Source organism: Nomascus leucogenys, chromosome X (genome assembly GCF_006542625.1).
Source record: "Nomascus leucogenys isolate Asia chromosome X, Asia_NLE_v1, whole genome shotgun sequence".
NCBI classification, from domain to species: Eukaryota; Metazoa; Chordata; class Mammalia; order Primates; family Hylobatidae; genus Nomascus; species Nomascus leucogenys.
This window is the reverse complement of record NC_044406.1, coordinates 94,206,181-94,231,397: the sequence shown is the minus strand read 5'-3', so window position 1 is coordinate 94,231,397 and position 25,217 is coordinate 94,206,181. Positions and strand designations below refer to the sequence as shown.

The following is a 25,217-nucleotide window of genomic DNA, read 5'->3' as shown; positions in this document are numbered from 1 at the left end:
GCCGTGAGTATTGATTTTGGGGGTTATAAATAAATTTTTGGGAGTAGGCAAATTTGCAAATAGGGAATCTGCAAATAATGAGGATCGACTGCACATGTATGTAAGGCTGACATTCAATTGGGATGCACTGGGATGGCCATACCAGTTGTAAAATACAGAGAGATTCTTTCACACTGATTGGTAAGTAGACACTGCCCTATGCTTCCTGGATGCCACCTGACCTCTCCCCCTGGACCTCCTTACAAATGTAGATCAACTACAGGGTTAACATCTGGCACAATTAGGAGGCCTTCAAGACTCTGCTCCGGTGCTATTACTGGCTTATATTTTGACTGGATTGGCTCCTACTGCACAGGTCATTAAATGTTTTGACAATTAGCCCTGTGTGTGTGTACTCGTCCACTTCTATGCTCCAAGGATTTAGAGAGCACAAGACTGAGAACTAGAATGTAAGCTCTGTGAGTGCAGGGACCATGTTTGTCCTGTGCACTGCTATATTCCCAGCCTAGAAGAGTGTCCAGAATAGTAGGTATTTAATAAATGCTTGATGAGTGAATGAACAAATTAGGGAAATGCTCATTGAGATTAGTCAGGCAAAGCTGTTTGGAGAACATGAGTATCAAACAAGGTCTTAAAAGAAACAGACATGTATTAGAAGAGATGTGGAATAGCACAAGGACAAAAGTCCACAGGGCAGTAAGACCTAAGAAGGAAATGTACCTAAGAAGGAGAAGGAAATCAGCCTGGCCGCAGCAAAGGGGCCATGGGTTGGGACCTGCAGAGTGAGCAGAACAGGGGGTAAGAAAATGTTGGAGGCACTGGGATGGGAAAGTTGAGATAGAGATTGGGGTGAGTGTTACGCCCTTTATTCTGCACCTAAGTTTGGACACTTGAGTTTTGTTTAGGTTGCTTTGTTGGCTGGAAACTGGGTTTTCTTCATTCCTTCAACCAATATTTATTAGCACCTACTCTGTGCCAGGTACTGGGGATACAGCAGTAACAAAACACAGTCTTTACCCTCATGGAGCTGACATTCTAATGAGGGACAGAGACAATAAACATGTAAATATAATATCTCATGGGAATGTAAAATGGCACAGCCACTTTGAAAACCAGTCTGGCAGTTTTTTAATAGGCTAAATATACACTTACTATTTGACCCAGCAATCGTACTCTTGGGCATTTATCTCAGAGAAATGAAAACTTATGCCCACAAAAATCCTGTACACAAATATTATAGCAGCTTTATTTGTAGTAGCCCAAAACTGGAAATAACCCAGATGCCCTTCAATGGGTACATGATTAAACAAACTGGTACATCCACGCCATGGAATACCGTGGGGTACTACTCAGCAATAAAACGGAACAAAATATTGATACATGCAACAAGCTGGATGAATCTCGAGGACATTTTGCTAAGTGAAGAAAGTCAACCCCCAAAGGTTACATATTATATAATTATATTTATATATTATTTTTGTTTGTTTTTTTAGAGAAGTGGTCTCGCTCTGTTGCCCAGGCTGGAGTACAGTGGTGCTATCATAGCTCAAAGCAGTCTCCAATACCTGGGCTCAAGCAATCCTCCTGCCTCAGCCTCTCAAGTAGCTGGGACTACAGGTGTGCACTACCACACCTAGCTAAATTAAAAAGAAAATTTTTAGAGACGAGGTCTCACTCTATGCTCTTCAGGCTGATCTCAAATTCCTGACCTCAAGTGATCCTCCCATCTCAGCCTCCTAAGTATCTGGAATTCCAGACAGAAGCCACAGTGCCTTGCTTCCATTTATATAATATTTTTGAAATAAAATTAAGGAAATGTAAAGTGGTTGACAGGGATTGGGTGTAGGGGGTGAAGTGAGTGTGGTTATAAAAGGACAACGTGAGGAATCCTTTTGGTGACAGACTTGTCCAGTGACTTTTTTAAGTTTTAAATTTTTGTGAGTACATAGTAGGTATAAATATGTCTAGGGTACATAAGATACTTTGACACAGGCATGCAACGTATAGTAACAATATTATGGTAAATGGGGTATCTTTACTGTGTTGGTGGATACATAAACCCACATGTGATAAATTCACATTGAATCATATACATATGTTGTATCACTGTTGATTTCCTGGTTTTGCTATTGCACGTAGTTTTTGTTTTGTTTAGCTTTTTTTTTTTTTTTTTTGAGATGGAGTCTCACTGTGTCACCCAGGCTGGAGTGCAGTGGTGCAATCTCAGCTCACTGCAACCTCTGCCTCCCAGGTTCAAACAATTCTCGTGCCTTAGCCTCCTGAGTAGCTGGGACTACAGGTGCGTTCCACCATCCCAGCCTAATTTTTTTGTATTTTGTGTAGGGACAGGATTTCACCATGTTGGCCAGGCTGGTCTCAAACTCCTGGCCTCAAGTGACCGACCTGCCTCGGCCTCCTAAAGTGCTGGGATTACAGGTGTGAGCCACTGCACCCAGCCTATTGCAAATAGTTATGTAAGATATAACCACTGGGAGAAACAGGGTAACAAGTACATGGTATATCTCTGTGCTATCATTGCAACTTCTTGTGATCTATAATTATTTCAAAAGAAAAGTTAAAAAATATAATATTTCAGCTCTGATGAAAAAGTAAGCAGTATCAGAAGATACTGAAGGTAGATGCTATTTTAGAAAGGGTACTCAAGGAAGGCTTCTGCAAGGTGAGATTTGAGAAGACCTGACTAACAAAGTAAACCCACACTGGGTCTCTGATCACAGTAGTAAATTCTAACCACACACCAAGCATGTTTTAGTGGGAGAACTGGTGGTCGTTTTCAAGACAGGAGATTGGGAGGTTGGGACTGACTGCCTACTGCCCACTAGGCAACTGCACACGTGCAGCAAAGTGGTGGGGAGGGGACTATTGGTAACAACAATGGAGTGGTGGGGCTTGCCTGCCCAGAGACAAGAGAACTGGAATTGAGAAAGGCCTATCTGCCTGGGAGCATTGTGTGTACATATGTGAGAGAGCACATGAGTGCGTGCATATGTGAGTAGTGTGTGTATGTATATGTATGGGTATGAGTGGGTGAGTGTATGTGTGTGAGTGTACGCGTGAGGATATGTGTGAGTCTATTATGCATGAGGTTGTGAATGAATGTGTGAATGTATTGTGTGTGTGTGTCAGTGTGTTTGTATATGTGTGTGAGTATGTGAGTGTGTGAGTGAAGTTCACACTGATGCAGAAGAGGTCTAGGAGCTGGGGGCCATGGGGAGAGGCAGTTAGTTTGAACCAAGATTGATTTGAATCCTGCTCTTGCCTGGTGAGCCCAAGCTGTGCACCTGTGTTCCATTCCTCGCTGTGTCATCTCTCTATGGAAAATCTTGCCCCATCCCTCAAGGTCCAGCTCAGGTGTAGCCTCCTCCTTGAAGCCTTCCCTGATTTCATGTCCCTCACCCCCAACAGATGTGACCTCTCCTGTGGCTATACATTGAGGGTACGGCATCCATGCTGGAGTGCAGAGGACTGTTGGGGACATTAATAAGGGGACAGGTAGGCTGGAGGTAGAGTGAGGGCTCTGAATTTTCAACATGGAAGTTGTGCACCTGGGTTTGTGCATTTAAGTTAAGATTGCTATAAGGATACAACCAATAATGGACACTGAACTTTCTAAATCCAACTCTTGAGGAGAGGGGCTAGAAATTTTTACTTTTAATAAGTAGTCCTGGCAACTATTATGATCAGGCATGTTTAGGTAACACTGTTCTACTTTAAATCTCTCAATGTACAGATGATGAAACAGGTCCAGAATGGGGAACTGACTCATCCAAGGTCACACAGCTAGTTAAGTGACTGTACCGGGACAAAGATGAATCTGTTTGTCCAAGTGTACCCCCCAGCAACTTTATATTAAATTCTCTCACATATGGTGCTGTGTCTCATACATTGTAGGTAACTTATATGAATGAATAAGATTGGCACCTATCATCGTCCAGGACTTTATGAGAGTTCACTTTGGACAGATACATTTTAATGGAGTACAGCCAAAAAGAAGTGGAAACTGTATTTGGAATTGAGGCAGTGGGCAGCTTAAGTGGGTAAAGGAGAAGGCACAGGACAGAACACAGCACAGCACAGCCCTTCAAAATCCTCAGCTTTGGACATGAGCAGAGACATGCTGTTAAGAAGGTATTCTTTAAGTTTGCTCCTAAATCCTTGGCTCATATGTTGGTTGTAGTCTCTGAACCCCCAACCCCATCACTGTTGCTTTCCAATATGGAAATGTCATCTCTTCTCAGTCAGAAGGAAGGGCAGATGGCAAAGAGGCTCACTCACCTGATGAGTGTGCAGAACTGTAAGAACGATGAATTCCTTAGCGCTCCTACAGAGAAAAGAGGGAATAGGAGAGTAGTGTATCACGCACTAGGTATTCATCTAGTACAAGAAGTAACACCAGAATCTTCCCCTGGCTGCATTCAGGTATATGGATTAGGATAGAGGGCAATCTGAGTGTCTGCATGGACACTTTACCTCCCATTTGTGGAGGCCGACACAAACCATCCATATTAATTCACACAGGCATCCGAAGATGGTATAACCATTACCTCTGGGGTTGTCATTTTTTAGGTCTTCTTTTCATATTCCTTCTCACATACTCTCTGTAGGAATCTCCAAACCTTAGTAGCAATTTTATCTGTAGACTACAAAATTCTCAAGGAAAACTAAAAGCCTGCATTATGGAACTCAAAGTCAGAGAGTCCTGGGAACCATGTACAATGATTATTGGTAATTTGGTATTTAAGTGAGAAGAGAAATTCAAAGGAAAAACCCAAAGGAGGTCATTTGGTCACCATGACTCATACTCAGCAGATTTGTTTTAATTGAGGGACCAAAAGAGAGAGCCAGGGAGCAACAGATGGAAGCCAAAACTCTCCAGATAGCAAATATTCAAAAGAATGAAGAATATGAAACTCTTCTGGCAAGAATTATGCCAATGATCAAACAGGCTGTGAAGTATGAAAATTGTCTCCCAGGAATACATAATCTTTTAAAAGAACTAAAAGAAATGGAAATAGTTTGCCTTGAAGGAGCTTCCCCTCTCCTTGTTGGCCCTTTTCAAATATTTATGTGAACAAAGTCATTTAAGAAGTAGAGTGAAGCTGCCCTTGATTCTGGATATTCAAGAAATGCCAAGGCCCGCAGCTCAAGAACTTTGAACATCTCCCACATTTGGTGAGGCAAATTACAGGTATTAATCAGCCCCAGGGTTTGGGAAGTTACCAGAAGTAAAGAGTTATGCTCCAGGAAAAATACTAAAGAAAATCCTTTATCTTGAACAGGGAAGGGGCATAACATAAGTTGGATTATGTGACTCGTCTCCTCCAGCCCCTTGCCATGTCTCCTCATTTCATTTATAACAAAGCCACAGTCCCTATGGTGGCTTCAAAGGTTCTCCATTATCTGGACTTATTTTCTACAACTCTCCTCTTTCCTTACCAACTCCAGTCCTACTGGCTTCTCCCCTGTTCCACAATTGTGCCAAACACACTCCTGGCCTTAGGGCCTTTGCACTGGCTGTTCTCTGTCCAACACCTTTTCCTCCTTCAAGTCTTTCTTCAAATGTCACCTTTCAATGAGGCCAACATTGACCCTACTGTTTAGTTACATTTTGCACCCCTGTGCCCAGCATTCCTGATCCTCTTTACCTAGATCTACTTTCTATTCTTAATAACATTTATCAGCTTCTAATATGTTGTAGAACTACTTATAATCTTTTCTGCTTATGATGTGTCTCCTTTCACTAAAATGTAAACTCCAGTGAGCCAGGGATCTTTGTCTGTCTTATTCACTGCTGTATCTTCAGTGTGTGGAATAGTGCTTGGTGCATCGAGGACAATAATAAATACCGGCTGATTGACTGACTGACTGACTGAATGAATGAATAATCCACTGGCTCCCAAGGTTATCAAGAGTGTGCTCTGCTTTAACCCTGAAAGAGCTCTGGAACCCCTCACGAAATCAGCATACCTTGTTCTAGAGTGCAAAGATATCTACTAAAAACAAAGCAGTGACTTCCGAGGGACCAGGCTGAAAAAAACCCCAACATGCCCTAATAGGATAGAAAGAACTCACCTCATATTGGTGTGGTAGCAGAGGGTGGAGGGTGGAGGGTAGGGAAATGCAACAGACAACTGAACTTGGAGAAGAGTCAAAGAAAAGGTCATTAGGGACAGACACATTTCATGGTATTGAGCTGGAAGGAGCATGCCAAGGAAGACATGCTCTGGACTTCAGGAGGGAACATTCCAAAGCCCTCCAGAGCTAGTTAGAGGGTGCTGTTCCATACACAGAATGCTATGTCTGCCTTTGAAGGCAAGGGAAGAGCTCTGGGACCAGGTGGGCTTTTGGGAGCCCGGAAAGATGAGTGGGATGAAAACACTCTGAATCAGGAGGACTTGAAGGAGATGGAGGCAGAGATGAAGTCAGACTATGCAAGGGGGTGAGAGAGAGGAGGAGAGAGAGAGAGAGAAAGAGAGAGGGAGAGAGAAAAGGAGAGTGAGAGAAAGAGCGAGCATGTACATGGTTCCATTTGTAGTGAGATAGCCAAGCTCCCCCAAACTGAGGTTAGCCCGTGCAATTTGGAGCCTTTACCTCTTATTCTCTAATTCCTTTTCAACAAATCTATGCCAGGGTGTGTTTATGTGGTGTGAATGTGGGGTAGGAGAGTGTGTATGGTGTGTGTGTGTGTGTGTGTGTGTGTGTGTGTGTAATGTGCGTAGGGGTAAGGGACAGGTAAAGACAATGTGATTACTCTCCATGTACAAACAGTGGTAATCCCACAACATTCCTTTTGTCATCTGCTCCCATCTGGGGAGGGCATTTAGGGGCCACAAACATTATGGACAGTATCCACATTGGGAGGTTCTCTTCCTCAACCCACTGGCCAGGGATTCTGAGTTTTTTCTGGAGTGGGGGAGTTGGTCAATGTCTTGCTTGCACTGTGCATATCTAGGATATTCTTTTAATGGCTTGATTCTCATCTGTCACTTGGTCTGTCCCACTGGACAAAAACAAAGGGGCTGGGGTGAAGAGATTGTTCGGGTGGAGGGAGGTAGAGGTGAGACTCCAGCAGGGAGTTCTTTGCGTCTGTTCACATCATTGGAGATGCTAAGCCAGTGTGTATGAAGGCTCCTGCTGACCCTGAATAGCTGGCCCCTGAAGTTCTGGGTTAGCCAGGAGCCCTGTATAGGGCTTCTCTGCCTGGAAGGATTCTACTGTCAGAGCGAGCGGGGATAGTGGTAGCCCCATGTCACTGGTGAGTCAGGGGTGGGGATACTGATCAGCTCCTGCCAAGAGGCCCCTGTTACCTGATAAGTTCTATGAGCCTCTCCCTCGGGGCTTCACTCACATCTTCCTCATTAATAGCCACAATCTGGTCACCAGCCAGGAGCTTGTTCTCAGAGGGGCCTCCTGCAAAGGAGAGGAGAGAGGTGTGAGGGCTTAGGGTTACTGCTGGGAAAGTCCAGGTCTGGGCAAGTCCCCTGTGCCTGTAGGAGCTGAAGCGGATGCTGAGGCCTGGAGATGGTGCAGGCTGAGCTGTGGTAGTGTAGGGGGTGCTATTCAAGCTCTCTGCTACTGTTGCTGCTGCTGCTGCTGCCTATAAGCAGATAGAGGGCAGAGGAATGAAGACAGAGAATGGAGTGGACCTCCTTTAGTTCCATGCCAAGAAAGACATGCTCTGGACTTCAGGAGCAAGCATTCCAAAGCCCTCCAGAGCTAGTTAGAGGGTGCTGTTCCAAACACAGAATGCTAAGTCTGCCTTTGAAGGCAAGGGAGGTGCTCTAGAACCAGGTGGGCTTTTGGGAGCCCCAGAAAGATAAGTGGGATGAAAACACTTTAGCTGGGCATGGTTTGGTAGCAAATGGTCCCAAACTCAGGTGAGGTCAATAAACATTTTACTGGCTTGCTTCTTAACGAGGAACACAGACTTCCATTTCATAGGTGGGACTTGCTTAGGTACAAAGAATGACTTCCAGACTACTGGAGGTGGTCAGGTGAAAGGAGGAGGAGGAAGGATCTTCCTACTTGAATATTATTCATACTTACTAGTCTGGAAGGACTTAGGCATTCACTTGTCTGAGGACAGAGGAAAAAGACCTAAAGGGTTATTTTTTTTTCAACACTGAGAAATGCCACTGTCCAGTAAATGAGGGGAACAAAGCACATACCCTTGGGCAGTTGGATATTTGTTTTCTCTCCCTCCCATTTCTTTTCTTTTCTTTTTTTATTTTTTTGAGATGGAGTCTTACTCTGTCACCCAGGCTAGAATGCAGTGGCGTGATCTCGGCTCACGATAACTTGCGCCTCCCAGGTTCAACAGATTCTCCCACCTCAGCCTCCTGAGTAGCTGGGATGACAGGTACACTCCACCACGCCCAGCTAATTTTTGTATTTTTAGTAGAGATGGAACATCATCATGTTGCCCAGAGTGGTCTTGAACTCTTGACCTCAGGTGATCCACCCACCTCAGCCTCCCAAAGTGCTGGGATTACAGACGTGAGCTACTGTGCCTGGCTCTCCTTCCCATTTCTACTGCAAGGTTAAGAAAGCAGACCTATCTGAGGGCTGTACCTTCTTCGTTGGGGCAAAGGGTGAGGGTAGAGGGGTACCACAAGGCTATGCTGCTTCTGATGTTTAGCAAAGATCTTCTTGGAGAAAAGCTTCTCAGAGACTTGGGGAGAATGAGAAGTCAGAACCAGCCCGACTCAAATTTGAAAGAAATGTTCACTGACATGACCCAGTATCAAACCAGCCTTGACTCTTGTTTGTGTCCACCTTGAAGGGCCAGATCCCAACTTCTCCCTCTCTCTCCAAAGAAGGGGGCTGCCCAAATTCCCAAAACATGGACATACACAACAAATACATCACTTGAGCACAGCTCAATGGCTCTGGAGTGTAGAACCTATGTGCTGAGGATGGCTGTGCCAGCACAGGCAGCAGGATTCATTGCTCGAGGAACGATTGCCCTAAACACACTAGGCCAAGTCTCCTGACAGTGCACTGGCTTCAGGAGCAAAGTGTGGTGGCTAACAGAACACTCTTTACAGCCAGACAGACCTGGACTCTAATTCCAAATCTGCAATTCACTGGTTATGTGACCTTGGGCAAGACATTTAATCTCTCTGAGTCTCTCTTACCTCATCTATAAAATGGGAAAATAACAGTACATATGCATCATAGAAATGTTGGGAGGATGAATGAGATGATAAATATACAGCACTTAAAACAGCTGATTGATGTTGCTAAGAATTGGATAAATGATAGTTATCATACCATCCAAGGGACAATTCCTTAAACTCATTTCATTCCTTCTATCTACTTCTGCCAAAAATGCCAGTCTCTTAGGTGGAGGCCACTCTATCTATCTTCTTCTTCCTTTCCCTCCCCTCCCTTTCTTCCGTCTAACAGAAGAGGTCCTCATGGAGCTCAACCTCCTTTATGGGCCTTGGCCCTTTGATGGCACTGGTAACATCAGTCTACTACTGCTTTCACAAATGGTTTGTTGGCTTGATCAACCATAATTGCTCCTCTGTAGGATACTGTTTTTGTCTTTATTACGGCCTCAAATAAAGAACCAAACAAGTCCTGTGCATTCAGGAGCCACCTGGGCCAGAAGCAGCACTATGGGTCAGCCTTTTATAGGGCTTTTATAGGGCTATGCATGCCAGCCTCATGGCTTTTTGTGGTCCGTGCCTGGGGCTTTTCTTCTCTTCACCCCTCCAACTCCTTCTTCATTGTTGTACCTTTGGCAGCTGAACCCCTCTAGGCCTGGGGGCTTCCTTCAGCTGTGCAGATTCTGTCTTATTTGAAGTTAAAGTAGGGGCTCCTGGTGGTCTATTACTGAGTGTTAGCTGGTCCCTCTTTCCCAGGATAAATTTGATTTCTGATCAGAGATTCAAAACCCTTTTGCCAAACTGCATGACTGACTCCGGAGCCTTAGGTTAGCCACGGACTCGTGTACTAAATTGTTGTTGTTGTGTGTGTGGGTTTTTTTTTTTCCTCTGTGCCCTCTAGTTGAAGAGAGAGCTTACAAAAATCTTTTTCTTCCCCTTGGAGGATTGCAAAATTCATCCAATTTCTGCAAGACCAGTTTGTACTCTGGCTGCTCCTCTTGACTGAGCGAGAAACTGTTGTAAACATCTAAAGCCTCAGGCCCAGCAAGTCAGGAATAAAGCTCCATTCCGTCTGTCTTTTTTGTCAATGCCTAGCAGATTTGAAACAAAACAGTACTTCAGTCTTTTCCCATTTCATTCATGGTAGCAGGGCTTCGTAGCTTAGGTGGGGCTTTGCTTGTTCCATCCCACATGGTCCTTTCAGGCCCTACTTCCCCTGCATGGCATCAAACAGGCCCAGGTGCAAACCCTGACTCTGTTGCTTTATAGCTGAGTGACACTGGACAAGCCATTTCTCTTTCATTATGCTCAGTTTCCTCGTTTGCAAAATGGGAATGATATTACTTATTTACCTTGCAGGAGTGGCTGTGAGAATTAAACAATATTATGTAAAGCACATAGTAGATGCTTAATCAATGGTAGATGTTTGTTACTGCCACTCAAGCATTCAGATATTCCATTATCCTCTCCTCTCCTATCCCACCTGTGGTCTGTATCTTGATTCTGGTCTTCAATGGCTGACCTATTCCATGAGTATGTACATGTCTCCATAGCCTGATGGTTAGGTTCTTGAGAACAGGAACTGTGTCTTGTACTTCCCGACAACACTGCTGGGCTTAGAGTAGGCAATCTATAGATACTTGTTGAATTAAATAGAATAGGTACATTTTTTTTTGCAAGACATTATGGTTCTTTTATGAATGTTCTATGCAAAGAGAAGCTTTATTAAGACCCAGACACTGTTAAGGAATCAACTGTAGCATTTTTCTAGGGCCCCAAACAGCCTCAATGGTTGTGTCTATCAGTCTTAAAAGGCCAGCTCCCTCACACAGTTATTGGTTGGCAAGTCTCCAACCATTCTTCATGAATTCTTCAGCAAGACAGTTAGAATGCTTGGAAGCTCTGCTTTTTGGGAAGATATGTGGGTGTTGGGAGACAGGAGTCAGGGCTAGGGGGACACTCTGAGGGACACCTACCTGGCCTCACAGATCGAACCACCACAGGCCTCTCACTGCCAGCCACGAAGCCAAAGCCATATATAGGGTCTCGGTGAATGGTCACTTGTCGCAGTATCTCTGCTGGCAGCTGCTCACATTCCATATCATTTGCACTCTCTTCCTGCATCACATGACTGGGGAAAAAGGAAGGTGGGAGCAAAACAAGATGCACAGGGAACTAAGCCTCAGAACCAGCAGGGAGAGACGCCGGTTAGGGTTCTGGCCCTGGCACCCAGGAGTTTACAGCTTAGCTTCCTACATCCTCTGGAGCCAACAGAGATGATGACTGCCTCATATTTCAGATTGGAGAAAGAGAAATCTAGAAAGTAGAAGCTACTGTCTTTAGGGCTAGAGTCAATAGAAGAAACTGATGTCATGAGCCTGAAATTAGAGTCAGACCCTTCCTCTCAGATATTGGAACTCCAGAAGGAACCCAATGCAAATATTCTGCAGAAGTTAACTGTCATTCTCCACTGACTTAGCTATTAACTCCCTAAAGGAAACCAAAACCTTGCAGGAAGAGACCACAAGACAGGCAAGTAAATGGCGGAAGAAATGTGAAGTTGTTCCAGAAGATGGAGCATCTTCATGAAGCCCTGATGCAATATTTTTAAATTTTTTAAAAATTTTTATTTTTTTTTGAGACAGAGTCTCACTCTGTCACCCAGTTTGGAGTGCAGTGACACGATCTTGGCTCACCACAACCTCCGCCTCCCGGGTTCAAGCGATTCTCCTGCCTCAGCCTCGCGAGTAGCTGGGACTACAGGCATGTGCCACCACGCCTTGCTAATTTTTGTATTTTTAGTAGAGGTGGGGTTTCGCCACGTTGGCCAGGCTGGTCTCGAACTCCTGGCCTCAAGTGATCCTCTCACCTCAGCCTCCCAAAGTGCTGGGATTACAGGCGTGAGCCACCATGCCTGGCTCGTCTTGATGCAATTTTAAACTTGAATATATCTTACGTTATATACAAAAATAAATTATTTAGGTAGCATATATAAATAAATGTGCTAATGTCTGGGACCAAAATTGTCCATAATGCCAACTTCTTTCAGTTAATGAGACACCTGGAAAAGAGTTCCTGTTGGCTAGAAGGGGAGCTGCATCCTGGGGCTGCCAGCAGGCCTGAAAGCCCAGAGGAGCTGGGAGAAAAGAAATCACTGCCCTAACACTGGGGAGAGATTACACATTGTTCTCCCGATTCACACAACTTAAGTGACTAAAGCTTAGGAATTCCACAAGAGCTTCATAAATGTTCTCCATCAAGGGCCAGGGGAGGCATACTGCAGGCAAGAAGGGGTCTGAGTGTAGTATTCAAATGAAGAGCACTGAAGAGTAAGGGTGTAGGGACACTGAGGCCTGTGATGGCACTGGTGCCAAGGCCAGGGAAGGAGGTAAAAGGAGGAATGGATGGTCAAGGAGAAGGGCAGGGCAAGTGGAGATGGAGGAGAGAGGGCCAGGGCCAAGTGACCCAGAGCCTTAGCTCGCTCATCTGGCACCACTACAGCCCCAGACTTTTAGGCCTTCTAGATAGATGGATTTAAGTTTTCTAGCCTCAGTATGTGTATTTGCTAAAATTATGGTTCCAGGCAGAGCCCTTTGGAACAAGATACAGAGGGCCAGTAGCTGATTAATGAAACTAGTATAAGGTTTGTAAAAGAAGTAGGAGGTTTTGACACTCTGAGAGCAATGCAATTCTTTTTTTTTTTCTCTTTTTCTTTTCTTTTTCTTTTTTTTTTGGGATGGAGTCTCCCTCTGTTGCCCCAGCTGGAGTGCAGTGGCACGATCTCGGCTCACTGCAACCTCCACCGCCCAGGTTCAAGCAATTCTCCTGCCTCAGGCTCCAGGAGAGTAGCTGGGATTACAGTCACGTGCTGTCACGCCTGGCTAATTTTTATATTTTTAGTAGTGACATGGTTTCACCATGTTGGCCAGAGGCTGGTCTTGAGCTCCCGACCTCAGTCGATCCACCCGCCTCGGCCTCCCAAAGTGCTGGGATTACAGGTGTGAGCCACCGAGCCCAGCCAAGAGGAATGCAATTCTTTATTAGCTAAGAATATCAAATTCATTAGTAGCAAATGCTTCAAACCATTTAGGTTATTTATCAGGACACAGTTTCAGTAATTAGAGAGAAGCTTTAGGACTATTGATAGGGGAAGGGGAAAAGATTTAGAATAATTGTATAAAAGAGAAATTCATAGTCCAGCAAAGAACTCTGAAGTTGTCTCTATCATATGAGATCTCTCCGGCTATACCTCATGCTGGCTTGGAGTCTGTCTGTCACCCCTTCAGGAGGTGGAAGGGGATGCTAGGATGAGGTCAAGTCTCCAAAAGGCAAATTCAGAAACTTGCTCCTTCCCTCTCACAGCACTAAGATAAATGGTCACTTTTCAATAGAAAGTCACTCCAAAGCTGGAACGTGGCTGATTAGTGTCCTGGACGGGCACCCTCCTGGGACAGGGACCCTCTGAGGGTGGCCACAGGCTGGCGCCTCTTTCATTTTGGCTCCTGGTGGCAGGCAGGAGCTTGTCCTTGAAGGGAGCCAGAGAACATCTTCCTGCAGCTGCCGTCTTGCCTCACCCCCAGGGCTATTTGGAAAATGAGCCCTTTGCTTCGTGCCACCCGAACTGGTTGGCACTAAAAGGACTTCTTGGGATGGCACCAGCTCATTTCCGACATGGGCATCAGCCAGGGAAGGCTGTGCAGACTGTGGTGTGGGAAGCAGGAACTCCGGCAAGGAAGACAGACACAGGTGTGCTGCAGAAGAGCTTGGGATACTGTCTTACGCTCAGCGCTCCCCCTTGATCCCTGCCACTGCAGCCTCCCCTTTGCCCCTTTTTCCTCTTTTGAAGCAGAGGACATTTCAGTTTCCATTGGGCCTTGAGGTACTACCACTTCTGAAGAAAATGGGCACCCCTGGAGCCAGAGGAATCAATAAGCAAACAGCCTTTTGTGACACAAGTGCTTTGCTTTACTCTTTTGACTCATATTAATTAATCAGCAAGTATTTATCGAGTGCCTACTCAGACAGTCCAGCACTCTGGGGGACACAGGAGAAGTGACAGGTCTCTGCCCTCAAAGAGCTTTCAGTCTAGCTGGGGGAGAAAAGACAAGTGTGCATACTGAACAAGAAAATTACAGTGCTGAGACTCGTAGATGAGATCTACAACTAAGTTCCAACTTGGGTGTTCAGAAGATGGGGTGGAGAAGCTGGAGAAGACTCCATGGAGGAAGTGGGGATTGTACTCGCTGACCAAGAAAGGGCAGAGGTGGGGATAGAGGCAAGAACCAAACTCTGTCCATAGGTGCATTCCATCTTCCCGCAGGAGGCCCAGCTATGTGGTTCATAGCTGCAGGCATGTCTCCAGGTGTGGCTGGAGCACATTCATCCCTGGGTTGTCCCTAACTGAGCTGGACTAACTGCCCTTAACTGCCTTCAATTCTGCAAGCAGCCCTTTCCTCACACCACTCCCAGGTATCTTGGGACAGAGGAGAAACACCTCCATTAACAGACCAGAAGGCCATTTTACAATTCAAATGGAAGTTATACCTTCCCTCCTGGGGTTTGCCTTTTTCAGTGTCTGCAGCTCAGTCCCTCTGAAATTTGCTAAGTGCCTGGAGACTTGGGAGTGACACTGAAGGCAAGCAGTGATGGATGACAGGAGCTCAGCTGTCCATGGGTCACATGACTATCCTCCTGGGGGAAACAGGCAATTTGACTTTGAAAGATGTTTGGCTTCTGGTCCCTTCAAATAGGGCATCCCTGAACAAAATTGTGAAGCAGCCAATGCTTATCCCCCACCCCCCGCCACCACACGAGGTTTGTTTCTGAGGCCTGCTATTTGCTTCTGTTGTTTGCCCCAAAGTATGTAGTGCCTTCATTCTCTCCCCTTCTTACCAAAGTCCCCAAAGGCATTCCCTCACCTTGTGCCAGGCTTGCTCTCTCTATTTAGTGACCTGGGTAAGGGCCTAGCCTTTCTCTTCTGCCCAGTGATAACAACATTTTATATTCGTGTGGTTCTTTTCATTTTTACACTCATTACTTCATTTGAGAAAAGATGCTTTCACATCCATTATCTCCGCTGTCCTGCCAAATAGGCTAGGTGACTGTCCCTCCTCCATCCCAGCCTTCTAGGTAGGAGATGAAGAGGCACAGACCCACAGTGGCTAAGCACATTGGTGGCCCAGCTGCGGCCACACCTCTATGCTAGGACCCGCAATTGAAGCACCCCCTACCTGCTCCCACTCAGGGTCCTGGACCCTCTGGCTATCCAGAGTCTCCATTGCAAGCTGCCCCAACCCTACAGTCAGCAGCACTCTATGTCCTAGCCCAGCCTGTATGCTCAGCCCACATCATAATTAACCTGTCTCTGAGCCTGTTCACTCTGCGTTGTTGGGAGAATGAAATGAGATCATGGTTACAGAAGCACTTAGGAAGGTTAAGCATATCACACAAATGTAGAGGTGGTGATGTTATTGATAGCATTATTCGGGGTGGCTGGAGGAGCAGGGAAAGGGAGCCAAATATAAACTTCACCCGCTTCAGACAGCCAAAGCCCTACCCCCAACTCCTTGCTTCTAAGAGACAGCCCCGCAACGCACTCTGTCCGCTCATTCTCCCAGCAGCTGTTTCCCTGACCCAACTACCAGACAACCTGGCTCCCTCTGGATGCCCTGATTCCTCCGTGGGCTAAACTGATCCCTCCATCACTGTCCAAAGAGGGACTGGTAGCTCGAGCTCATGCTAACAATTGTTGCTAGGCAGATGTGGCTAAAGGACAAATGAACCGAGAAGAACATGGAATGATTCTAAGCTGATGCTGTCTCTACTTGTGCTCTCATGCAGGAAGATGGAAATGTAACAGCTAAATTTCCAGGCATCCACTTTTAGTTCTCCAGCCCTCCTTGCCTTTGGCTCCTTTTTCTTTACATTTGGTTGGCTCCTTGGGGAGTCTTGTCACTCCCCTCAAGACTGGCAGGATTTGGAACCATGTGGGGCCAATTAGCCCTCTGATTCTGGTAACAGAAGCCTGACTCTACTGGAAGCCCTAGAGATCCAGCATGGTAGGCTAGCAGCTGGGCCCCCATGAGATGCAACATTCCCCTGGTGGCAGAGATGGCAGCCCATCCCCAGCGCTGTGAAGTAGCTGCTCTGGGTGCCCTTTTGTAAGGAGCTTGGGCACAAACCTTTCTTCCTGTAAAGGAGTCCTTGCCTGTTATTTTGGCTAGCTGCTCCTTATTCTAGTAGTGCTGCTCAAACGTTAAAGTACATACAAATCACTTGGGAGCATTGCTAAAATGATTCTGATGCAGTAGGTCTGGAGCAAGGTCTGAGACTCTAACAAATTCCAGGGTCGTGCCCAAGCTGCTGGTCCACAGACCACACTTTGAAAAGCCAGGACTGAAAAGAGTGCTATTTTTAGACAACGGAAGAGCTACAGTCAGGTGGGAAAACTGAGGTGCTTTTATTCCACTGGGTTATGGCATTGAAGGCCTGGGTTAAAACATAAATGTTATCTTTTGTGGACACATAAATTCATGCAAACAAAGGACTTGCTGGTTGAATCAGATTTACCCCAGGAGAGAACAGGGAGGGCTCTAAACTGACATGAAATAAGACAGATATGGTTGCACTGAGTAAAAGTAGAGAGAAGATCTGAAAGACAGGGCACTGTTTAAGTCCAACTGAAGAGTTTGGTCAGCAGAAAGATAGCCTGAGAACAGTGGCATCTGGGAGGAAAGTGAGGAAAATGCTGAAAAAGGGGACAGTGCCGAAAACAATAATAACAGCTGCCATTTACTGAGGACTTACTATGCTCCAGGTGCTGTCCACAAATTATGTCACCCAATTTTCACAATAACCTCATGAGCTAGGTGGTATTATGTCCATTTTACAGACAAGGAAACTGAGATTTGGGAAGAGAGATTAAGTAATTTGCTGAAGGATATACAACTATATATATTGTGTGGCACCAAAATGTGAACCCAGGTCTGCCTAACTCCAGGGCCAATCATATTCCACAATTTGTGCCAAGAACCTGTGCATAAAGTAGGGGTTTTGTTGTTGTTGTTGTTGTTTTGTTTTTGAGACGGCGTCTCACTCTCATTGCCCAGTGGAACCATCACAGCTCACAGCAGCCACGACTTCCTGGGCTCAGATGATCCTCCCACCTCAGCCTCCCCAGGAGCTGGGACTACAGGTGCATGCCACCATGCCTGGCTAATTTTTTTTTTGTATTTTTAGTAGAGATAGGGTTTTGCCATATTGGCTAGGCTGGTCTCGAACTCCTGGGCTCAAGCGATCCACCCGCCTCAGCCTCCCAAAGTGCTGGGATTTCAGACATGAGCCACCACACCCAGCCTAAAGTAGTTTTCTAGAAGGCAATGAGATAGGCTTCATAGGAGGATTCAGCAGACTACTCTTCCCTGAGTGAACTGAGGGCCGCTTCAATGCTGTCTGTAAGAGCAGCCTCCCTTGAAGCCCCCCCCACCCGGCGGCTCACCTATCAGAGACTCCAGCCCCAGAACTGGCTTTCTACATGCCTCTAAGCCCACTCTCCCATATGTGAGACTCATCCCATAAGGCCTTGCCTTTCTGTTCACTTCAGTCACCACCAGAAAGAAGTCTACTTGCCTCTGGTCCTTAGAACCCTGACTTTCCTCCCCATAGCAGTCTGTTTACACTCTTATACCATTTTTCTCCTCCCTTTCAAATCCTTCCAGTGTGTCCACTGGAACTCTCAGTCAACAACAAACTCTCCTGTAACCTCAATTTATTCTTGGAAAGTGTCCTTCACCTTCTTTCCCAGTTGAGACCTGTGTATTCCTTGAGGGCACCACTTCCCCACCAGCCCTCTCAAATGGAAACTGTGGTTTTTGGTTTTGCTGTTTTGTTTTTCTTTTGCAAAATTCAAGTCCTCCGGGACCTGCAGGTGAGATAAGTGTCCTCCTTGCTTGCCAATGCTGCCTCCAGGCCATTACTCCTCCTTCTCTTTCTGCAAAATATCCTGCATCTTTGAGGAACCTGCCTGCTGCCCACCTCTACCACTGTCTTTCTCCTCATTGTTATCTACAGATTTCCTGAGTTGGTCCCACATTCACTGAGGACTTTAGTTCCCAGTCACATGTGATCTTTCCTTCCACTCCTTAAAAGAAATCATGGTAAAATATCCATAACATAAAAGTTACCATTTTAATCATTTTTATTATTGATTGATTCGATTGATTGAGACAGGGTCTCACTCTGTCGCCCAGGCTGGAGTACAGTGGCAGAATCATAGCTCACTTCAGCCTTGACCTCCCAGGCTCAAGCAACCCCACCTCAGACACACAAGTAGCTGGGACCACAGGCGTGTGCCACCCTGCCTATTTTTTATATTTTTTTGTAGAAATGGGGTTTTGCCATATTGCCCAGGCTGGTCTTGAACTCTTGTGCTCAAGCAATCCACCCACCTCAGCCTCTCAAAATGTCAGGATTACAGGTGTGAACCACCATGCCCAGCCTACCATTTTTAGAAGTGCAGTTTTACAGCATTAAGTACACTCACATTATTATGCAACCATCACCACCATCCATCTCCACAACTTTTTCATCTTCCCAAACTGAAACTCTGTACCCATTAAACAGTAATCCCTCATTCCCCCTCCCTTCCCAACCCATGGAAGCCACAATTCTACTTTCTGTCTCTATGAATTTGATTACTGTAGGTATTTCATATAAGAGGAATCATATGATATCTTTTTGTGACTAGCATATTTTGCTTAGCATAATGTCTTCAAGGTTCATCCATATTGCCGCATGTGTCAGAATTTCCTTCCTTTTAAGACTAATAGTCCATTGTACATATGTATCACATCTTATTAATCTGTTGATGCATATTTGGGTTGTTTCTACCTTTTGGTTGTTGTGAACAATGTAGCTATGAACACGGGTGTACAAATATCTGTTGCAGCCCCTGTATTCTTTTGGGTACACACCCAGAAGTGGAACTGCTGAATTGTAAGGTAATTCTATGTTTTACTTTTTGAGGAATCATCATACTGTTTTCCACAGCAGCTGTACCATTTATGTTCCCACCAGCAATATACAAAGGTTCCAATTTCTCCACATTTTGGCCAACATTCCAATACTTATTATTTTCTGTGTTTTTCTTTTTTTTTTATAATAGCCTTCCTAATGGGTATGTCCACTCCAACTCTTGATATCATTATTGGTGAATTCAACATCCACAGGGTGACGAGGAGACCTCTAACAATTGCTTCTTCCACTTCACTCACTCCATGATCACCTACCTAGACTTTGGGTTATCAGATATTGCACTAACCCCAAATCTCAATGCCCAATATCCCACTCTCTACGACACCATCTGTTCTTCCAGTTTACCTCCACAAGGGCTCCCACTGCAGGAAGCATCTGAATGCATCATGATCACCTATTCACTTCCCACTTGATATTCCCTTTTCCTGGAAATCTCTTCTCTCATTTTTCACACAGCTGGCTCTTCATCCTTTAGGTCTCAGCTTAAATGTCACCTTTTCATAGATGCCCATCTGCCAGCACTTTCTCCTGCTTATTACCCTTCTTCCTCTCCTTCAAGTTCCTTTTTATTTTCACTTCTCTTCATGTCCAGCTTAGAGTTCCTGGTCTATCATTATGATCATTCTCTTCCAAACACCTTCAACTTCCTTACTTCCTCTTCCCCTGCTATACCTCATCCCTCGATGAACTCAATTCTCCATGCCTGCAGTAGCATGAAGTAGCTGAAGGGGTAGCTGAAGGGTGCTGGAGAAAAATCACACAACTGGGTAGCTGGATTTCACTTTTAAATCCATGGGTATAGGCTCTCAATGCTGTCTGGCCATTTATCTCCCTTCCTTCCTTCCTTCCTTCCTTCCTTCCTTCCTTCCTTCCTTCCTTCCTTCCTCCCTCCCTCCCTCCCTCCCTCCCTTCTTTCCTTCCTTCCTTCCTTCCTTTCCTTCTTTTCTTTTCTTTCTTTTTTTTTTTCCCGAGTTTCGCTGTTGATGCCCAGGCTGGGGTGCAATGGCACCATCTCGGCTCACTGCAACCTCCGCCTCCCAGGTTCGAGCAATTCTCCTGCCTCAGCCTCCTGTGTAGCTGGGATTACAGGCGCCTGCCCCCACGCCTGGCCATTTTTTGTATTTTTTAGTAGAGACAAGGTTTTGCCATGTTGGCCAGGCTGCTCTCAAACTCCTGACCTCAGGTGATCTGCCCTCCTCGGCCTCCCAAAGTGCCGGGATTACAGGCGTGAGCCACCACGCCCGGCCATGGTCAACACTTTCTCTGTCTCTAAAATGACTATTTCATCGCTCGCCCTCTCTCCTCCATCTTCCTCACTTTCCCATTTTCCCCAAAAAATCTCAGCTGACGACCTCATCCCATAGATCACTGAAAAAAAAAAAAAAAAACCGAAGCTATCAGATGAGAGCTCCTTCATCTTACCGCCACCAAATCTATGCACTACCCTGTCTACATCTGTACCCATGTTTTATTTTTTCCCTATTAAAATGGAGGTACTGGTACCAAAACAGAGATACAGACCAATGGAACAGAACAGAGCCCTCAGAAATAATGGCGCATATCTACAACTATCTGATCTTTGACAAACTTGACAAAAACAAGAAATGGGGAAAGGATTCCCTATTTAATAAATGGTGCTGGGAAAACTGGCTAGCCATATGGAGAAAGCTGAAACTGGATCCCTTCCTTACACCTTATACAAAAATTAATTCAAGATGGATTAAAGACTTACATGTTAGACCTAAAACCATAAAAACTCTAGAAGAAAACCTAGGCAATACCATTCAGGACATAGGCATGGGCAAGGACTTCATGTCTAAAACACCAAAAGCAATGGCAACAAAAGCCAAAATTGACAAATGGGATCTAATTAAACTGAAGAGCTTCTGAACAGCAAAAGAAACTACCATCAGAGTGAACAGGCAACCTACAGAATGGGAGAAAATTTTTGCAACCTACTCATCTGACAAAGGGCTAATATCCAGAATCTACAATGAACTCAAACAAATTTACAAGAAAAAAACAAACAACCCCATCAAAAACTGGGCAAAGGATATGAACGGACACTTCTCAAAAGAAGACATTCATGCAGCCAAAAGACATTTGCTCATCATCACTGGCCATCAGAGAAATGCCAATCAAAACCACAATGAGATACCATCTCACACCAGTTAGAATGGCGATCATTAAAAAGTCAGGAAACGACAGGTGCTGGAGAGGATGTGGATAAATAGGAACACTTTTACACTGTTGGTGGGACTGTAAACTAGTTCAACCATTGTGGAAGTCAGTGTGGCGATTCCTCAGGGATCTAGAACTAGAAATACCATTTGACCTAGCCATCCAATTACTGGGTATATACCCAAAGGATTATAAAACATGCTACTATAAAGACACATGCACACATATGTTTATTGCGGCACTATTCACAATAGCAAAGACTTGGAACAAACCCAAATGTCCAACAATGATAGACTGGATTAAGAAAATGTGGCACATGTACACCATGGAATACTATGCAGCCATAAAAAATGATGAGTTCATGTCGTAGGGACATGGATGAAGCTGGAAACCATCATTCTCAGAAAACTATCACAAGGACAAAAAACCAAACACTGCATGTTCTCACGCATACATGGGAATTGAACAATGAGAACACATGGACACAGGAAGGGGAACATCACACACCGGGGACTGTTGTGGGGTGAGGGGATGGGGGAGGGATAGCATTAGTTGATATACCTAATGTTAAATGATGAGTTAATGGGTGCAGCACACCAACATGACACATGTACACATATGTAACTAACCTGCACATTGTGCACATGTACCCTAAAATTTAAAGTATAATAAAAAAAATGGAGGATGTTTCTTTTCTTCTATCATGGCGAATCTCCTTACTTATGTTCTGGTACCATCCCCTCTCATCTTCTCAAGGATTTTACTCCTTTGGGCATTCATTCTCTTCCCTAAATTACCAATCTCTCCACCACTCCAGAACCATGCTAGCATGCTGATGGAAATAAACCATCCTTAAGAAAACAAACAAAATACACCTCCCTCTACCCCACAATTCCCTTGCAGTGTCTGCCTCATTTTCCTCGTCCCCTTGGCAACAAAATTCCTCAAAAACGTTTTCTACACATATGTCTCCACTTCATCTCTTTTTTTTCTTTTAAGGACATTACATTAACGACACAAGACTTCTTCATCTCTTATTTGCTCCCCGATCCACTATCCCCTGGCTTCCACATCTATCACTCTGCAGAGTTGCTCTTGTTAAGGTCCCCAGTGGCCTCCATGGTCATCTCTCGGTCCTTACCTACTCAACTTCTCAATAGCTGTAGACACAGTTAGCCACTGCATCCTTGCTGAAACATTCTCCTCTCTTGGCTTCTAGGACTACCTCAAGACTGTCCTCCAACCTCTCTGGCCACTTTTTCTTAGTCTCCTTCATGGGCTTCTCATCCCCTACTTAATCACTAGATACTGGGGTTCCTTGGAACTCAGTTCCAGGCCTTCTAGTCTCTCTCTACTCTCTTTCCTAAGGTGATCTCATCCAGTCCCCTGGTTTTAAATACAATCTATATTCAGACAACTCCCAAATTTGCATTCTAACCACACCTCCTCTGTGAGCTCCAAAACTCATATACTCTGACATGTTTACTTTTATGCCTCACAGGAATCTCAAACTTATCATGTCCAAAACTGAACTCTTGATTTATTTTCCCTCTCAAGCCTAGGCTTCCCTCATCCTTCCTCATCTCAGCATATGGCACCATCATCTCTTCAATTACCTAAGCCAGAAACCTGAGAGTCATTCCTGAGGCCTGTCTCTCTCTTTCCCTTACCTCCCCACCTAGTCCCTCAGTATTGTATAACTATTGTCAGCTGTTAACTTGAAAACCCATCCAAGACCAGGCACAGTGGCTCACACCTGTAATCCCAGCATTTTGGGAGGCTGAGGTGGGCAGATCACCTGAGGTCAGAAGTTTGAGATCAGCCTGGCCAACATGGTGAAACTGTCTCTACTAAAAATACAAAAATTAGCTGGGCGTGGTGGCACGCACCTGTAATCCCAGCTACTCGGGAGGCTGAGGCAGGAGAATCACTTGAATTCGGGAGGCAGAGGTTGCAGTGAGCCGAGATCGCACCACTGAACTCCAGCCTGGGTGACAGAGCAAGATTCTGTCAAATAAATAAATAAATAAATAGGAAAAGACAAAAAGAAAGCTCATCCAGGATCTGACCAGCTCTCTTCCTCTCCATGGCTGTCACCCAGTTCCAGCCACCATCATCTCTCCTGTGAGTTGCTGCAACAGCCTCCTTACTGGTCTCCCTGTATCCACTGCTGCCCCCTTCCAAGTCCGGTCTCTACAGATATTGCAAAAAGTCCATATCAGATCCTGTCACTCCCCTGCTTAAAACCCTTCAGACATTTCCTACTGCAAGCGAATAATATCCAAACTCCTTTTGTGTGGCCCACAAGGCCCTGTGTGATCTCTTTCTGCCCTACCTGCCAACTCCCCCACCCCTCCATGCTACTCTTCCTCTTGCCTACAATCTGGCCCTCCTGGCCTCCTTTTAGTTTCTCAACACACCAAGGTCTTTGCCACCTTAAGGCATTTCCACTTGGTATTCCTTTTTCCTGGAAACCTCTTTTCCCATTCTTCATAAGGCTGAATTTATCCTTTAGGTCTCCACTTAAATATCACCTCCTCACAGAGAACTTCCCTGGAAACTTTACCTTGGTTATTCTCTACTATTGTAACCTGTTCATTTCATTCTGGAGACTCATCACGATTTGTAGTTATAGATTCACTTATGTGATTATTTCGCTTTAAACCCCATAAAAGTAAGAACTCTGTCTTTTTTCTACAACAGTATATCTCCTCCATTTGATGTGATACCTGGCACACAATTAAGTGCTTAGTATTTTTTAAATCAACCAATGCATGAATAGAAGTGAATTTGAGGCATACAGATTAGAATCCTCTGGCCATTCCACGCAGTTTATTATCAAATGCCTACTGCTTGTGTCTCAGCCTGTGAAAGGCAGGTTTCTGAATGGGAAGTCTGGCCCATGGGAGAAACCCCTCAACATCTCTGTGCAAAGACAAAGTCAGAGAGAGAATGCAGTCAAAGAAAGAGTACAGGGAGGGCTACAAGCTAAGAAGGAATGGGAGACGGCATGGCTCCAGCCTTTTTAGGGGAGTGACAGTGGGAAATCCAACAGCTATTCCTTCTCAGGGAAGGAATTTTTTAAGGGTAGACAACTATCCTTTCAGAATGGCAAGGGGCAGGAGGATGGGCAGGGTGACTTTGAATAGTCCTTCCCACTCTGAGAGTCCCTGGGTAGATGATTTGGTTACTTTCCTAGGGCTTCCTCTCTATTTCCCTTGCAGGTCTTCATGGCCCTGCAACTTCCTCTTCAGCTGAGCTTGGAGAGGCATCTTCTGGAAAACATAGTGGTATCTGGATTCTTTTTCTGGTTGTCCAAACAGTTGCTTTTCCCCAGTAGGCTGGAATGGAGACACCTGTCACCCATTCTAGCAGGTCAGGAGGGAGCAGGGGGAGAGACCAAGGTCATCTTTCCTTTCACAAATACCTGGAAGCCTGGAGTCACCTTGCAAAAGACCAACCCCATAATGCTTCAGAGAGGGAACTGCAGAGGACCCTCTATACAGCTGTCCCCTCCCCTGTCCCCTCCTCCCTCCTGGAGCTATAGTCAATATATTCAGACATGTTGTCTAATAGGTTCACACATGCTCCTAAACCCTCCCTGCTGAGGCTGCCAGCCAGGTGACAGATGTGAGGGCTGTGCCAGATGTGAGGCTGCTGCCATATGGCACTGTGTGTCACAAGGTCTGAAGCTGCTGCCACTGAGCTGTGGAAGAATTAGTGGGGAGATCCTTGTGTTTTAGCCTCCACTCACCTGTCACTGGCAGAGGCAGCGAGGGGGAACTGGAGCAATGAAATATTCATAGGAGCTTGAAGGAGTTGTCATGTCACACCAAAGAGCACTGGGCACCCTAGCCCCCACCCTCCATG

General features: G+C 45.4%; 1 protein-coding gene across 1 annotated transcript in view; it reads right to left on the bottom strand.

Moving 5' to 3' along the window:
* Window positions 1-15,412, bottom strand: part of FRMPD3 (FERM and PDZ domain containing 3) — an 83,476-nt gene extending 68,064 nt beyond the window's left edge. Inside the window, exons 1-6 of the mRNA XM_030806514.1 lie at window positions 15,365-15,412; window positions 12,413-12,498; window positions 11,111-11,265; window positions 8,576-8,692; window positions 7,329-7,431; window positions 4,297-4,342 (exon numbers count right to left, since the gene is read on the bottom strand). Coding sequence (XP_030662374.1) covers window positions 4,297-4,342; window positions 7,329-7,431; window positions 8,576-8,692; window positions 11,111-11,265; window positions 12,413-12,498; window positions 15,365-15,412 — 555 coding nt within the window. The remainder of the gene's footprint in view (window positions 1-4,296; window positions 4,343-7,328; window positions 7,432-8,575; window positions 8,693-11,110; window positions 11,266-12,412; window positions 12,499-15,364) is intronic.
* Between the last annotated feature and the right edge of the window lie 9,805 nt (window positions 15,413-25,217).